The sequence below is a fragment of the Carassius carassius genome, chromosome 29 (assembly GCF_963082965.1).
Source record: "Carassius carassius chromosome 29, fCarCar2.1, whole genome shotgun sequence".
In the NCBI taxonomy this organism is placed as follows: Eukaryota; Metazoa; Chordata; class Actinopteri; order Cypriniformes; family Cyprinidae; genus Carassius; species Carassius carassius.
Window position 1 is genome coordinate 10,829,303 of NC_081783.1, and position 15,362 is coordinate 10,844,664.

A 15,362-nucleotide genomic window follows, 5' to 3' on the forward strand; every position below is an offset into this window, starting at 1 on the left:
GCAGCTGGTTATTGATATTACAGCAAAACCTCCTGTGGTTAATTTCAAGATATTTTCTTCTGTAATTTAGAATATGCTCCCTTTCGTAAGCTATACATTTAATCCAATACATTTGCCAGTTATCCGCGTCTTTTATTTTGTAAAAAAAAAAATACATCTGAACTTCCTGTTTGTATTTGGAAGGCCAACGCTGGCTTCACGTCGCTACTGGACGCGGATTCAGATAGACAGCAGCCGCTGCTCACCTTCAAACTAATCACAAATCCCACTTATGAGCTCGACTGAAAACCAGATAATATAAATGGACCAATTTCAGCAGAACGCTTCTTCATAAAGGTTTTGTTACAGCACTGTTAGATCTATATATTTATACAACAGTAGTGAGGTTGCTAACAGCTGATTGCTAGCTAGAGCTGGGGATCATAACTTCATAACAGCAGCATCATCAGCATCATCTCCTCATATTCTGCTGATTACTGAACGGCTCAGCTCTTCTTCATCTAAGCCATGATGCCTCTTAACTACCTGTGTTAAAATCATGACATAGATCATATTAGCTTAGCCTGCTGTGAGTGCCACAGCCGGTTTGATGTAGAGTAATGTCCATTGTCTGATGTGTTTAGGGAGTTTTTAGTTTTACCTCACTGAGCTGTTAATTAGCTTTGTGTGTTTTGACAGCTGTGAAAATGGTCGTGAATTATTTACATGTAATGTGAAAGTGACCCCCCAACCCCCCTTTCTTTTTTGTCGTCTCAGTTTTAATTGATGTAGGACTGAGTTATGATTGTGTGTTGATGCCCCAAACAAGAGGACCAGGACAGAGGGAGTGAGTTTATTTCCTTTCCTTGGTAGATATCTCACTGCCCTGGACATGATGGGCCCACGGCGCAAAGTCACCAGGACTCATAATTTGGGGGGAGGAACATTAAGCTCCCTTGGACATGAGGAACCTAAAGACTATATCAACGAGCTCTCACATGAGGTGCTCTGCCACATATTCCGGTCAGTACAACATCCCACCACTAGTGTGTACAGTAGTCTGCAAATGTGTTCCCTGCGATACTATTCTCAATTCCAGAGATTTTTGACAGAGCTTTCATAGGTTAACTCAAATTGCAATGGTTTATAGTTGACTTGAATTATGATGCATAAATCCATCTCCCGGCAGGTACTTACCCATGCAGGACATAATGTGTATGGAGTGTCTGTCACGGAAACTGCGAGAGGCGGTTACTCTGTACCTGCGGGTGGTGAAGGTTGTGGACCTTTGTGCTAGCCGGTGGTGGGAGTACATGCCCTCAGGTAGACGACACACTTAATGCTCAAAAATTCAGTTTGTTTAGAACTAAACCTGGTATAAATGTGTTGTTTAAAATCAGATTAAGTAACGTACTCATTCATTTGACATGTTTTCACATCCCCCTATCCTGCCTTTTTGGTGTATTGAACGTTTTCAATACAGTTTCTACACTGTACTACTCTCAGATGTATATGGTTTATTACTGAGTACTTTCATCTAAATGTACTACTTCTTACAATACTTAAATCTAGTTGAAGATAATGGCTTATGCTGAGATATAGGATGGAAGGTGTCACGTGGAAGATTTTTATTTGATGGCAAAGCTGAATTTCAAAGGACTAGAAATAATTCAAATATGCTGATCAAGAACTGTTTCTTATTATTATCATTGTCGGGAACTGTTATTATTTATTATAATAGCGATATTTTATGGAAATTGTGAATTATTATTTTTATTTGTATTTATTTTTTTCAGGATTTTTTTTTTTGAGGATAATTTGAAGAATAGAAAGTAAAAGAACAGCATTTATTTGAAATAAAAATGTTCTGTAACATTATAAATGTCTTTACTGTCACTTCTGATTAATTTAATGGATCATCGCTAAATAAAATTATTCACTTCATTAAAAAAATCTGACCCAAGATGTATGTGTGTTTGTGTGTGTGTGTGTGTGTATATATATATATATATATATATATATATATATATATATATATAAAGTTGTAACTAAAGTTGTTTTACCAATTTTACTTGTGTTTATTACCTTTTACGAAAGCTGTTGATAGATATTGGCCAGTGCCAATGATCTATGGTGATCTAAGTAAACCTTTCTTGAAAGATAGATTTGTTTTTAACAGTATTCCAAATCAGTGAAGCCAAGAATACCAATCCTAAAGCCGTAGAACACTTCAAACACTTTTGTCCATTTTAATTAATTCAGTTGTTATTATTAATGTGTGTAACTCAGGTTTCACAGACTCCAGTTTCCTCATGCTAATGAAGAAGATGCCTGATTTGGAACAGCTGTATGGCCTTCATCCACGTTACCTAGAGAGAAGGAGGGTCCGAGGTTATGAGGCTTTTAGCATTCCTGGTGTTTTGGAGGCTCTACAGGCCTGTCCCAACCTTATAGTGAGTATATGATATATACAGGATAGTTGTTGTTTCAGTTTATAAAAATGCTTGTAAATCTGTTTTCAACTGTTGTTGAAAATAAGAACAATATCTGCTCTGACAGGGTGTGGAGACATCGCATTTGGAGCTGGTGGAGGCAATATGGAACTACATGCCTCGGGTTCACATTCTAGGGAAGTTCAGGAACCGAAACGGGGCCTTTCCTATTCCCTCGGAGAACAAACTCACTATTCCAGCTGCAGCTAAAATCCAGACCCTCCATCTTGTCGGTGAGTTTTAGATTGCTTTCGCTGTCCAAATAGTTTTCCAAATCATCTATATCAACTTTCCTATAGGTGTCAATGTGCCGGAGATCCCCTGTCTGTCCATGCTCAGGCATCTGTACCTGAAATGGGTTCGCCTCACTAAGCCTCAGCCCTTCAAAGACTTTCTCTGTGTGAATTTGCGTACGTTCGTCATGAGGAACTGTGCCGGTCCCACTAATTCTCTGAAGTATGTGCCTCTTGTCACCGGTCTGGCCTCTGCTCGCAACCTAGAGCAGCTGGAGCTGGTGAGGGTGCCCTTTTTAGGTGGACTGGTTCAGCATGTTGTGGAGGATAGCTGGAGGTCAGGTAAGATGAACATTTTGCTAGCTCCTTATAAAAAGGAATCATATAAAGCTGCTGAGCGATATAGTATTGTAAAGCAAGTTTTTCTTGCAATAACTATTTCTCGTTTACTATGTGAATGCAATAATTGCATATTTTGAGCAAGAATAATAAAATTAGAGATATTTGGCATAATGATAAATTATTCTCTTCTAGGAGGATTTCGTAATTTGCACACAATTGTATTTGGCGCCTGTAAAAATGCACTTGAAGTGGATATGGGCTACCTCATCATTACTGCTGCTCGCAGGTAAATCTGTGTTTAAACATTTAACGAACAAAGTTAACTTATCCTGATTCATATATAGCTGTTGACAGAATTATCTCTGGTTGTCCAGATTGCATGAAGTTCGAATCCAGCCTTCCTTAACCAAAGATGGGGTGTTCTCCGCATTGAAGATGGCTGAACTGGAGTTCCCCCAATTTGAGACTTTGCACCTTGGCTATGTTGATGAATTTCTGTTGCAGTGTAAGTAAATATCTGCCATTACCGTAATTTCGTTCCAAACCTTTTGTTCATCTTCAGAACATATTTTTTAATGAAACCTGAGAGATTTCTGTTCCTTTACGTGATATCCAAGCACGTTTGAGCATGTGTTTACCATATTTAGTGTTTATGTCTCTTCAGAAGACTTGGATAAAACTGATTCATATGGATTCGTTTTATGATGTCAAGTTTTTGGTTGAACAGACTTAATGGAGGAACGTGTATCTTGTAAATCTTAATTTGTGTTTCAAAGATTAATGACATTCTTATGCGTTTGGAACAACATTAAGGTGAGCACATTTTCGGGTGAACTAACCCTTCATGTATATAAATAGTAATAAAATAAAATGCAATAAAACATGTTTTACACAGGTAACATGAGCCATGCTGAGTTGGTCAAATACGGTCTTGCTGATGTAATTGAGAATCCTGGAATCATCACAGACATTGGAATGAAGGCTGTTAATGAGGTGTTTACCTCCATCAAGTATCTGGTTATTTATAACTGTCCACATCTTCACAATCTACACAACTGGATCACAGGTAATGGATCCATCTTCATTTATTTATGTATTTCCTGACTTTAAGATGGTACTTTTTTTCAACATACCATTTCTATCAGCATTATCTGGAAACCTGAAAGTTGATTGAATGGTTTTTTTAATATTGGTTTTTAAATCTGACAAATTAGCTGCTCTTTGTTATAGACCACTCCCGCTGGAGTCGCTTGGTGGACCTCACTCTAGTGCGCTGTCATGCGATCAAGCTGGAGTCGTTCAGTCAGTTCATTGAGATGCTCCCCAGCCTGGAATTCATCTCTCTGGACCAGATGTTTCGTGAACCTCCCAAGGTGAGCTGTCGTCCCATAAAAACAGAGTTAATGGAGTGATATTCATTCATTACCTAGACACCATCACTTAGATATCTTTACCATTTGAAGCAAGCAGACAGTTCAATGTCATTCCATGTACTATGATTACAAAATATGTACTTTTGAACAGTAAAGAAGTCACAATATAAATGAAAATGATATATAGTATAGGAGATGAAATGTTATAAGGCATCCTAACTTTATTTGTTCACCGCAGGGCTGTGCCCGCGTGGGACTCAGTGCAGGCACGGGTATCGGAGTTTCGTCTGCCCTGGTCAGCAATCAGAATTCCAATAATGATAACAATAACAACAACAATAACCAGAACAATAACAATGCAAACATTCCACCAAATAACAACGACGACCGAGTCGAAGATGTGCCTCAGCAACACCCCCGTGGCCCAGAGGGTATATATATGTTATCATTCAAAAGTTTTTTTGAAAGAAATTAATACTTTTATTGAGTGCATTCGAACAATGAATCATGATTAATCGCATCCAAATATTTTTTTTTGTTTAATAATATACGTGTGTACTGTGCATATTTATTATGTATATATAAATACAAACACATATAGTATCTATTTACGTGAATATATTAATATTCATATAATTTATATTATATATATATATATAAGCATAACCTAATTATCTTAAATATATACGTGTGTGTGTATTTATATATACATATTAAATATATATAGTACAAGCATATACACATTATGTAAACAAAAAGGATTTATTATTTTATTTTGGATGCATTTAATCGTCTGTCAGCACTAGCAAGGATGCATTAAATGGATCAAAAGTAGGGCTGGGTATCGATTCAGATGTTCCAGATCAATTCGATTTCAATTCACAAGCTCTCAAATCGAGTCGATTTCGATTCTCGATTCGATTTTCTATACTCGATTCTCGATTCAAGTCAATGAATATAGATTTAATACAAATACTATATGTATAAAAAAGAACAGTGAACATAAGTTTACACTTGGGTAATTAATAAAAAGAAATTAAGAGCAACAAACCTGTATATTAAACTTTTATTTTAGGTACACTTGGGTACATTAAAACAGAACCCATCTCTAATTTTCAAATGCATACAATTATGTTAAATAAATACAAGTTTGATGCAAGATGAAAAATGCTTTGTTCTTGTCCACAACACTATCGTCGTCGTCTTGCTTACGAAATCTAAAATGCTTCCATACCTCTGACTTTTTATGTGAAGGTGGCATCAACGTCGACAAACCACCTGAAACCCTTTAAGCCAGTGGGTCTCAACCTTTTTTTTACAGCGGGCCGCATTATGGTCCAAGTACAAGTCTCGCGGGCCGCACGCATATAATTTACACATTACGTCACCAATACAAACCAACCTGATTTATAATATTATAGCCTAAATATTATGAGATCTAATCGATTAGATTCATTGAAATAAATAAACAATTCTACTCCCCATAAATAAAACACCTGATTCTGTCGGGAGCTGAACAATTTTGTTTTGAAATTCGGCTCGATGTAGTAACAGCACAATGAAGTTGCGATTATAAAGCCTGTGTTATACTTTCCGCATGAGCAATCCGGACGCAGACGCAGCCAGTGCAGAAGCGGACTTCTTCCATTTATACTTCCGAAAGCGCACACTGATGGTCCGTTCTGCAACAAACATGCGAACAAACAATTGCCCAGAATTATTGAACATCGGACTGTATTTATATTCTTTATTGACGGATTGCACAGGTTCGATTGGCAATGGGCTTCCTCACACTGCCTGAACATGTGCTTTTGAAGCCTACTGACCACGCGCACCTGTCCGCGCGGTCGTCTGCTCAGAGCCTCGGCACACACTCTGCGATGACAATTTTTACATCAAGCCTACCTAGCGGTCCATAGCGGACTTGCGGACGCAGCAGGTATAAGAGGCTTTAAGATGCAGTCTGTAAGACGCGCACGGGAGCATGACTTGGCACGACATTGCAGAAAATGTGCGTTCACAAACAAATACAGAAAGCACTTTCGAATTTAATAATATGAGGTTCTCTCCAGAGATGTTTTGCCACATTTCTTCAATTAAGGATGATTGCTGCGTAGTATATGGTGTTTCCATCTGCTTGAACTTCTTCAAATGAGTTGCGGGGCAAACCGAAAATCCTCCTTCACTACTGATACTGCGACTATTCTTTTTTTGTATGTGTTCAGTCGCTGGCATTCTCCACATTTATTTTTTTCTCCCTTTTACCGAACTAATGACTGTTGATGACTATTTGAATTTAATTCTTGAAGTGCGCGCTTGTATGTGTTCGTAATGTTATGTATGTCTGCTCATGTCTGAATATTTATATTTATATATTTATATAGCTTATATTTCTTTAGGAGCCTACATTTTTTTCAATTAATGTAAAAAATAAAATGAATTGTAAAACAAAGTTTTTTGTGTGTGTTTGTGTTCAGCATATGTTGGGCCGCATTTGAATTGGTGAGGTGCCGCGGGTTGAGAACCACTGCTTTAAGCACTGAATGTATGAATGACAGGTTTGTTGGTAACATCGCACAAGGCACATAAGAGGGTGACATCTAGTGGAGTAGATTTGTAATTAGATTAACGCTAATCTTGCGTTCAATGTCTGCGGAAATAAATATGGAAAAAAATCGATTCATGGTCTTTGAGAATCGATTTTGAATCGACCACATTTTAAAAAACGATGAATCGAAAAATCAATTTTTTTACCCAGCCCTAATCAAAAGTGACAGTAAAAAGTCACAGTTTTTACAGAATTTTTGATCAAATCAATGCATCTTTGGTGCACACTAGACACTGCATTCAGGAACATTTACCAAAATCTTACTTGTCTAGTGTTTGATGATTGTTTGTTTGTTGAAAGTCTTGAATTGACTCTTATTCCTGACTTCAATCAGAGATTCCTGACGTTGAGGGCATAGTGGCAGACAACATGGAGCCTGAGCCGGTTCTTGTGGCTACCAATCCAAAGGAGGAGACCCAGGGTTCCAGCCAAACAACTAATCCTTCACTTGAACAGGTTGAAGAACAAGCAGGTCTGAAATAACCTAGCAAACAATGCAAACAGATGGGATATGTATGATTAAGAATTAACATTTGTGCTTTTTCTTTTATGATTTATTTCAGGGCCTAGTGGAGTTCAAACCTCAGTGAAGAAGCAGTCGGTGGTGGTGTCAGACTCGGACAGTGAGGATGAGTACTGTCCAATCAGGACACCAGCTGCCGCCCGCTCTCAAGGCCAGTACCCTGAGACAGAAGCCCAGGGGAAGAGCAGTACAGCTATGACTCCACATGGTAGTTCACAAAAAAAAATCTTACAGACCCCAAACTAAATGTGTGAATATCATTTCTCTAAATTATGTCATATATATATTATCAGTATACACTGCTCAATATTTATCATGTCATTCATACAGTTAATCTGTACATGTAACTTAGGTGGCAAAACGTATATAATATATATAAAGCGTATATAATATTATTGGGTCCATATAAATTCAGAGATATTATCTGTTTGACTGCACTGACACTATTAGAAGAGAACAAACTTGATGGCTGACTTATGCTGATACACTTGTTGTGCTGTATTCTGACAGGTAAAGGTAAAACTCCACTGCGTAGACGTGGACCACAACCTCAGGAGCTCAGCTCTGAGAAAGGCTGTCAGGTGACCAGCGAGCAGATCAAGGCTGACATGAAGGCAGCCACTGAGACAGCTGAGCGTGGGTCCAGAGACAGAAAAAGTGGACCAGGGTCTGCTTCAGGCTGTGCTGCCGGTAGCTGTGTTTGCTCCATCCGCTGGAGGGAGGAATCGGCTAATCAGGACGACCAGGGTGGGGCGGGTAGAGGGGAGGATGACATGGAGAGGACTCGCTGCACGTGCAGCAGGTCTCGTCCCGGCTCTGGAAACAGAACTCGTGGTGGCCACGGCCTGCCAGCAGGGGGCGACAACCATAGATCAGAACACCACAGCCCAGAGCAGAGAGCAGGAGATGAGATGGAGGACAGGCACTCCAATGCTCCAACCAGGACTCAGGGCTCATCTGAGGGGCACTGTGAAAGGACTGCAGGCCACCAGCAAGGATCATCACACAGAAGCACTACAGATGAGTGTCCAAGGAGACCGGTCACTCGTGCCTGCAGCAGACTTTCCTCTGTGCCCCTGGTGTGCGAGTCAGGTAAGACAAGAGCAGAGGTTCCTCACAGTGGGATGTCAGAGAGTCAACTGAAAAATGGAAAAAAGGCACAGTTGGGTAAAAACTGACCCTCGTGGTGTGCCGTTTGTGCATAGCATAAAAGTAGATGGAGGAATGCTGGAGGTCTGAATTGGTTCACTGTTAAACTATATTGGCAGTTATATTGCAGTATGTTTCCTTGTGTTCATGATATCTAGAAAAAGTGGAACACTTATTTTGATTCCTAATGAATCACACTGGTAAAAAGAATAGTGCATGTAGGAAATTAAGACTTTTTCTGATGAAAGAATGCATGCATAAAGCCACTGACAGTGTAGAATGTCTCATGTGTAGGTTCATTTATTTCAGGAATATTTTTTTTTACTCTTTCAGTGTTGCATTTTGAGTATAAAGGATAATAGATGATTTTATAAAATACTGAATATTTATAGCATTACATACTTGTAATGCTTTCACTGTATACTACCATTCAAACATTTGGGGTTGGTAAGATATAATATATATATTAATGGTGAGCCGTTATTGGTGTTGCGTTAACATGAGACTCTTTTTTTGGCGATAAAAAAAATATCGCCATTAATCTATTCTCAAAGTTAGGTTGAGAGCTGCTATGATGACTTTCACCTTGATATTTTATATAACAGACTGGCTGAGGCCAGCCTAAAAAGATGCTCAGGATAGTTGACGGGCCACTGCTGCGCATCATCACGAAAGCTTATCCTTTTCACGTGTTTTTAAGCCTTACCTCTTGTCGATTTAAACATTAAAGCATCCAAAAACAAGACGTGGAAAAGCTGAACAGTGTAGCTGGTTACTCGCGCTGTGTTCGGTGCGGAGAGAGAGAGAGAGCCGCGTATCACGGACAGCGACACTGAACCGAGCTCTCTTCTGTGAAGTTCTCCTCGAAGTCCCTCCTGCACCTGAACGACAAATACAAATCGCAGTTTGAACAAACAAAAAGATGTGAAAGAGTCCAATTCAGTACTCGCAGTGTTCTGGTGTTCAGGGCTCACGCAGAGAAAGGCGTCTCAAAACACTTGAACATCGAATTTGCTTATTTTTGCTCTTGTGCCGACAAATACATACAAAATATGTCAAAATATCCACCTTGGAAATTATGCTCGAAAAAACTGTCAGTTATTTCTTAAGTGAAAGTAAACAGTCGAGGAAAAAAATGGGATGTGTATTATATTGGATGCGTTCATCGTCTCTTAAAGTGACCGCGTCTAATTTAGCTACTGGCTGCTGTAATGTTAATCCATGAAAATGAAAATTACTCAATGCTCTTGACTGAATTACTTTGTCGTTTTAACAGTCAAACGAAAAATTAATGAATAAATGTAGGTTTGATTGTATATTTCATTTTTACATTGAAGACTATCCAGTGCTATTTTACATTTAATTATTTGGTTTCTGTACCTTGACACCTACAAACTTGAAAAAAAACTTAAACATTCTGTAAATAACACAAATAAATAAAAATAAAATGCGTTTGCAGTCTGCTACTCGGTACGTAAACGATCGCTGCACTGCTGCAGACGCAACACTCCTGGAACGCAACTGCAATTCGTTAACATGGGTACGTAAAAAAAAAATGCAACGCATACACACTGCAGACGGAGTATGTGTGAAACAGGCGTAAGGTTGTTTGCACCTTGTGCAATGTGGAATTAGTTTGCAGCTTTTTCAAGCACTTTGTGATGCATTTTGGAAACAGGAGATGAACCCCTTTTCTAATGCACCACCTAGCTTGATAAACCCCTTCTCAAAGACTTACTGTTTGTCAATTTTATTTGGGTAACACACATATTCTGAATGCCTTCGGCAGAATTCGAATGAGCCATTTTAATCTAGATTAATCTATGCCCACCACTAGTATATATATATATATATATGTGTGTGTGTGTGTGTGTATTTATGTTTTTGAAGTCCTTTGTGCTCACCAGGGCTTCAAAAATACACTAAAAACAGTAATATAGTGAAAAATTATTGTATATATATATATATATATATATATATATATTAGTGCTGTCAATCGATTAAAAACTTTAACTAGATTAATCACACATTTTTTCTGTGATTAATCGCAATAAAAAAAGAAATGTTTTTGTACGTTTTTAATATATTTTTTTAATGTAATAATTTCACAGTTAATCAAATTAATGTAGAAACAACATAAAGACAGTATATTTTAAATACTTGTTTAAATGGCATCTTTTTATGAATGAAGGCCAGTATTACTGATATTAATACAGCTACTGATTTTTTTTTTTTTTTTTTTTTACATTTATTATTAGGCTTCAAAAATATAACAGTTTTTAATTTAAGTAAACTTAAAACAATGCTAACATAAACCCATAATAAATGTCATGTTTACTCCTGCCCTTCCTGTCTTTAACAGTTAGGAAATATACAGAAATTTAATAAAGTTATCAAAGTTATATGCAGTCTGCACTGCATAAACTATAAATTAAATAGTTAATCCTTATTAAAGCTACAAAAGTTATTTAGTCAAGAGCAGCGAGTCATTTTCTCTGTTCCCTTTGTTCTTTAACTTTACTGACAGGAAGCTTTATTGGCTGCTGTCCCTTTAAGGGCAGACAGACACGCGGATCTCACCGTTTATATACTGTCTATGGATCTCGCCTCATTCTCTCACAACTCTTTTTGTTCATTTTAGACTTTATATAAATCATTTAAGATTGCTCTTATGAGGATAATCGACTAAACTGGCACTTTGGGATGTTTATTGTTAGTTCAAGCGCTTAAGAGAACTGGATTCTGGCGCCCTGTCTATGCACTGTGTGTGTGTGTGTAGCCTACGTGTGTATGTGTCACATAAGGTCATTCACAGACAGCGCATTCTCTTTTGTCTTGCCGTGCTTGAAATGTTTAAAAGCATTTAAATGAATAAGAGCGTGATCATATAATGTAAAGCTAGCCAACGGATGGCAGAAAATACGGATGCTGCGTTAATTGCGTTAAATATTTTGACACGTTAAACCAGACAAAAATTAATCGCATGCGTTAACGCGTTAACGTTGACATACCAGTATATATATATATATATATATATATATATATATATATATATACTGGTATATGTTTTTTAATGTAATTTATTCCTATGATGTCAAAGCTGAATTTTCCTGACCTATTACTCTAGACTCCTTCAGAAATCATTTTATTATGCGGATTTGGTGCTCAAAAACATTTATTATTATCAGTGTGGAAAAAAAATTCCTGCTTAATATTTTTGTGGGACAGTGATGCATTTTTTTCATGATTCTTTAATTAATAAAAAGGAAAAAAAACTGCATTTATTTGAAATAGAAATCTTTTGTAACATCATAAAAGTCTTTACTGTCAGTTGGTCTATTTGATCTGTCCTTACTGATCACACTTTCTTACTGACCCCAAGTTTTGAATGGAAGTGTATTTACAAATGCATATACTTTTATAATTACATTCAAATTTTACTTGGAAAAAATATTTCACCAAAAATGAAAATTCTATCAGTATTCATCAACCAGCTTCAAAAAGGGCTCAAAAGCACCATAAAAGTAAAAACAGACTGAAATCAATGTTGATGAGCACTGGGAATCTTGATATCCCTCTCAGTGCTTTTTTGTGTTTATGTGAGCAAAATAGCTATGTTCGATTTAGATAGAGCAATTTTTTAAAGCAAATCTTTTTAATAAATTGGCTGATTCATGGAAAATTGCATTCATGGGAATCCTTTGAGATTAAAATGACACAAGGTCCATGGTATGTTACCTTTTTTTTCTCCTATGACTATGACGGTAGGATAGTTGAGATAAGATTTAAAAAAGATGAATTGGACAGTCAGTAAGATTTCCATTTAATTTCACACTACCTTTTGGTATATCCAGAACTACCCAAAGCAAAGCCTCGGGTTGCAGTGAAGAGGAAACGGATGGCAGACAAGTCCACCAGCACCAGTGATCCTGTGACTGAAGATGACCATGTGCAGGTGGGGTCATGATCTTGTTTCAACTAAATGCTTCTTCAATGCACTTTCTTACTGAATTATCTTTCACATCATACAGGTGCTCAGCCTTAAATCTAAAAACTTGGTAGGAATCACACTTACAAACTGTGGAATCACAGACCTGGTCCTCAAGGAGTGCCCCAAAATGATGTTTGTCCATGGTGAGTTCATAGCAGAACATGATGACTTTGAAATAGGAGTCAAACTGTATCAGATCTTAAGGTGGAATTTGATTCTTTCTTCCTCAAGCAACACGCTGTAGGGTGCTGAAGCACTTGGTGGTAGAAACTGCCCCCATAGTAAACCGCTTTGATTACGCACAATGTAAGAAGTTGGACATGGAGCAGGTGCTTGACCAGATCTTACGGATGCCACCGGAGAGAAACCGCATCATCTACATGAGGCCTATGCAGCAGGTCAGTGTTATTCTGAATATTGTGTTGACGTAAGACTTCCAGTTGTCACATCTGATGAAACTCATGAATATGCAGTATTACTTTTGATTGCATAAGTGCAGCATTCAAAAAAGTATAGAAATGCTTTTCAATAGAAATGTGTTTATAAATTCATCTTATCGTCCCCCAGATTTACAGTATATTTAAAACAAGGCCCAACAGCAATAATGGCCCAGGGCCAGTGTGAGAAAGTTTGCTGACTGTTTTCTGCGATTTTAACAGCATTTTATGTTCATTATTCAAGTGTATATGTTTTTATGATTTGCAAACCTATAAATTTAGATTATTGAGATATATTGGATATTGTTATTAAATAATTTTGAAAGAAATTAATACTTTTATTCAGAAAGAATTCATTTAATTGTTTAGAAGTGTCAGGAAAGAACAATTAATTTTTAAATAAGTGATGTGTGTATGTGTGCATGTGTTTACATGTATTTGTATGTGTGTAATATATATATATATATATATATATATTAACACGTGCAACTATTTTCCAGCAAATGTGTGATTTGCATTTATAATTGCTTAATATTTAGCCATTTAAATGGTATGTGAGGTATTTCAAAAAGACTGTTACAGTCATGTTCCTTTCAACATCCAGATTGATTCTCTAGCTCTGGAGAAAAAGCTCTTCAGTGGTCCGTATCCATACCATATTGCTATTATCCATGAGTTCAGCAACCCACCCAATGTCAGGAACAAGGTGCGCGTACGTAGCTGGATGGACACCATTGCCAACATTAGCCAGTGAGTGGACTACATTACCCATAATACAGTACTCACAAAACAGCATCAGTAATAAGAATATTTACATTTTAACAGATTCTGATACACGCCAAGAATAAAAGCATTGTATAGCATTGTTTTAGTGTCTTTATAATGCTGTAATATCTTTTTTTTGTTGTTGTCGTTGCATGTCTCATTACACTTTAGATTCTGCAAAATTATGCCCGCTTTCCAAATGAATTGTTTGATTTCCATCCACCAGATGGCATTATTTTCTTATTATGGTAGACCCAAAAACTCACAAGCTGTGTTTTTATCCTTTCACAAGAGAACTCATCAAGTATGAATTCTTTCCGGAGGCCACACGGACGGAAGAGGATGTAAAGAAGTATCCCAGCTATCCCTGGGGTCGAGACATCTACACTTTAGAGGGTGAGAGGAAACAGATCAGGGTCCTTCGAGACTAACCCCAAGTTCCCCTCACTTCCTCTGGAAACATATTTATAGTATGTGTGAGAGCGAGGAGAGAGAAATTTACAGTTGCATTTACATTTCCCAAATCCCTTCCAAAAACTTAATCATCTAAATGGGTGAGAAAAGTTGCAGACTCCCATAATGTCGAAGCTGCTAATAAACATTTACAAGATCTGTTTCAGTTTTAAAGAAATAAAAAAGTAACGGCATTCAATCTTTCCCACACTCCCTGTGCCTTAGGAGTAGTAGATGGGGCGCCGTATTCAATGATCACAGATTTCCCATGGCTTCGCTCGTTACGCACCGCAGAGCCCAACAGTTACGCCCGATACGACTTTGAGGATGATGAAAGTAGTAAGTAACACACTGTCCCATCATGAAATGACAAAGTTCAGGTGTTAATATTCAGATACAGATGCATCATAACTATAGCACAACTGATATTTGGTCAACCAGTGTTATTTTTGATTATACAATAGATTGTTTAATGTTTTTGAAAGAAGTCTCTTTTGTGAAAATATCTTTTGTCTGTCTCGCTCACTCTGAAATGTTCCTTTCTGTCAGCCACTATCTATGCGCCACGGCGTAAGGGACAGCTCTCGGCTGACATCTGCATGGAGACCATCGGTGAGGAGATCTCAGAGCGACGGCAGACACGTAGGGGGGTTTTCCAGCGTGTGGTGGTCATCTTCATCCACTACTGCGACGTTCGGGGGGAACCGGTGGATGACGACTACATCTAGAACAATCACTGCTCGGCCGGAGGGCCTGGAGATGCTGCAAAGGGCTCTTCAGCTCTCTGCCAGGCATCTTAGACGCAGCCTCAGTGTGGAATACAGAGGCATTTCCAGTTGCCTTTATCTCGAAGTTGACTTGAAACAGAGTGTGATTGCTTTCAATTAGCCATCATCTTTTTGTGAGTCCATTCTAGACTAATGAACTAATGGTGTCACCAGGCTGCTTTGCTGGTGTTCATTACATGAAGGATGAATGGCAGCCCTTCCAGGGAGTGCCAGCACATTTACTGTAAAG

At 37.9% G+C, this 15,362-nt stretch overlaps 1 protein-coding gene across 2 annotated transcripts; it reads left to right on the forward strand.

Annotated features, from left to right (window-relative positions):
• The first annotated feature begins 181 nt into the window (after nt 1-181).
• LOC132109611 (F-box only protein 38-like) lies at nt 182-15,132 on the forward strand. Of its 2 annotated transcripts, none has more exons than XM_059515834.1 (21): nt 182-568; nt 772-1,002; nt 1,169-1,302; nt 2,269-2,432; nt 2,539-2,704; nt 2,771-3,046; nt 3,239-3,332; nt 3,421-3,551; nt 3,942-4,112; nt 4,277-4,419; nt 4,658-4,850; nt 7,362-7,499; nt 7,591-7,758; nt 8,061-8,642; nt 12,554-12,654; nt 12,731-12,833; nt 12,922-13,088; nt 13,732-13,877; nt 14,185-14,288; nt 14,571-14,684; nt 14,895-15,132. In XM_059515834.1, the coding sequence occupies exons 2-21, from the start codon at nt 872-874 to the stop codon at nt 15,071-15,073; spliced, it is 3,405 nt and encodes a 1,134-aa protein (XP_059371817.1). In that variant the 5' UTR covers nt 182-568; nt 772-871; the 3' UTR covers nt 15,074-15,132. The 2 variants fall into 2 exon arrangements, with proteins under 2 accessions (XP_059371817.1, XP_059371818.1); XM_059515835.1 differs by having other exon boundaries at nt 182-336.
• Nucleotides 15,133-15,362: the final 230 nt, after the last annotated feature.

Coding starts and splice junctions, on each gene's coding strand:
- LOC132109611 (XM_059515834.1), top strand. CDS start 872: ATGATGGGCCCACGGCGCAAAGTCACCAGGACTCATAATTTGGGGGGA. Junction 4,113..4,276: donor TCTACACAACTGGATCACAG/GTAATGGATCCA, acceptor TCTTTGTTATAG/ACCACTCCCGCTGGAGTCGC. Junction 7,759..8,060: donor TACAGCTATGACTCCACATG/GTAGTTCACAAA, acceptor GTATTCTGACAG/GTAAAGGTAAAACTCCACTG.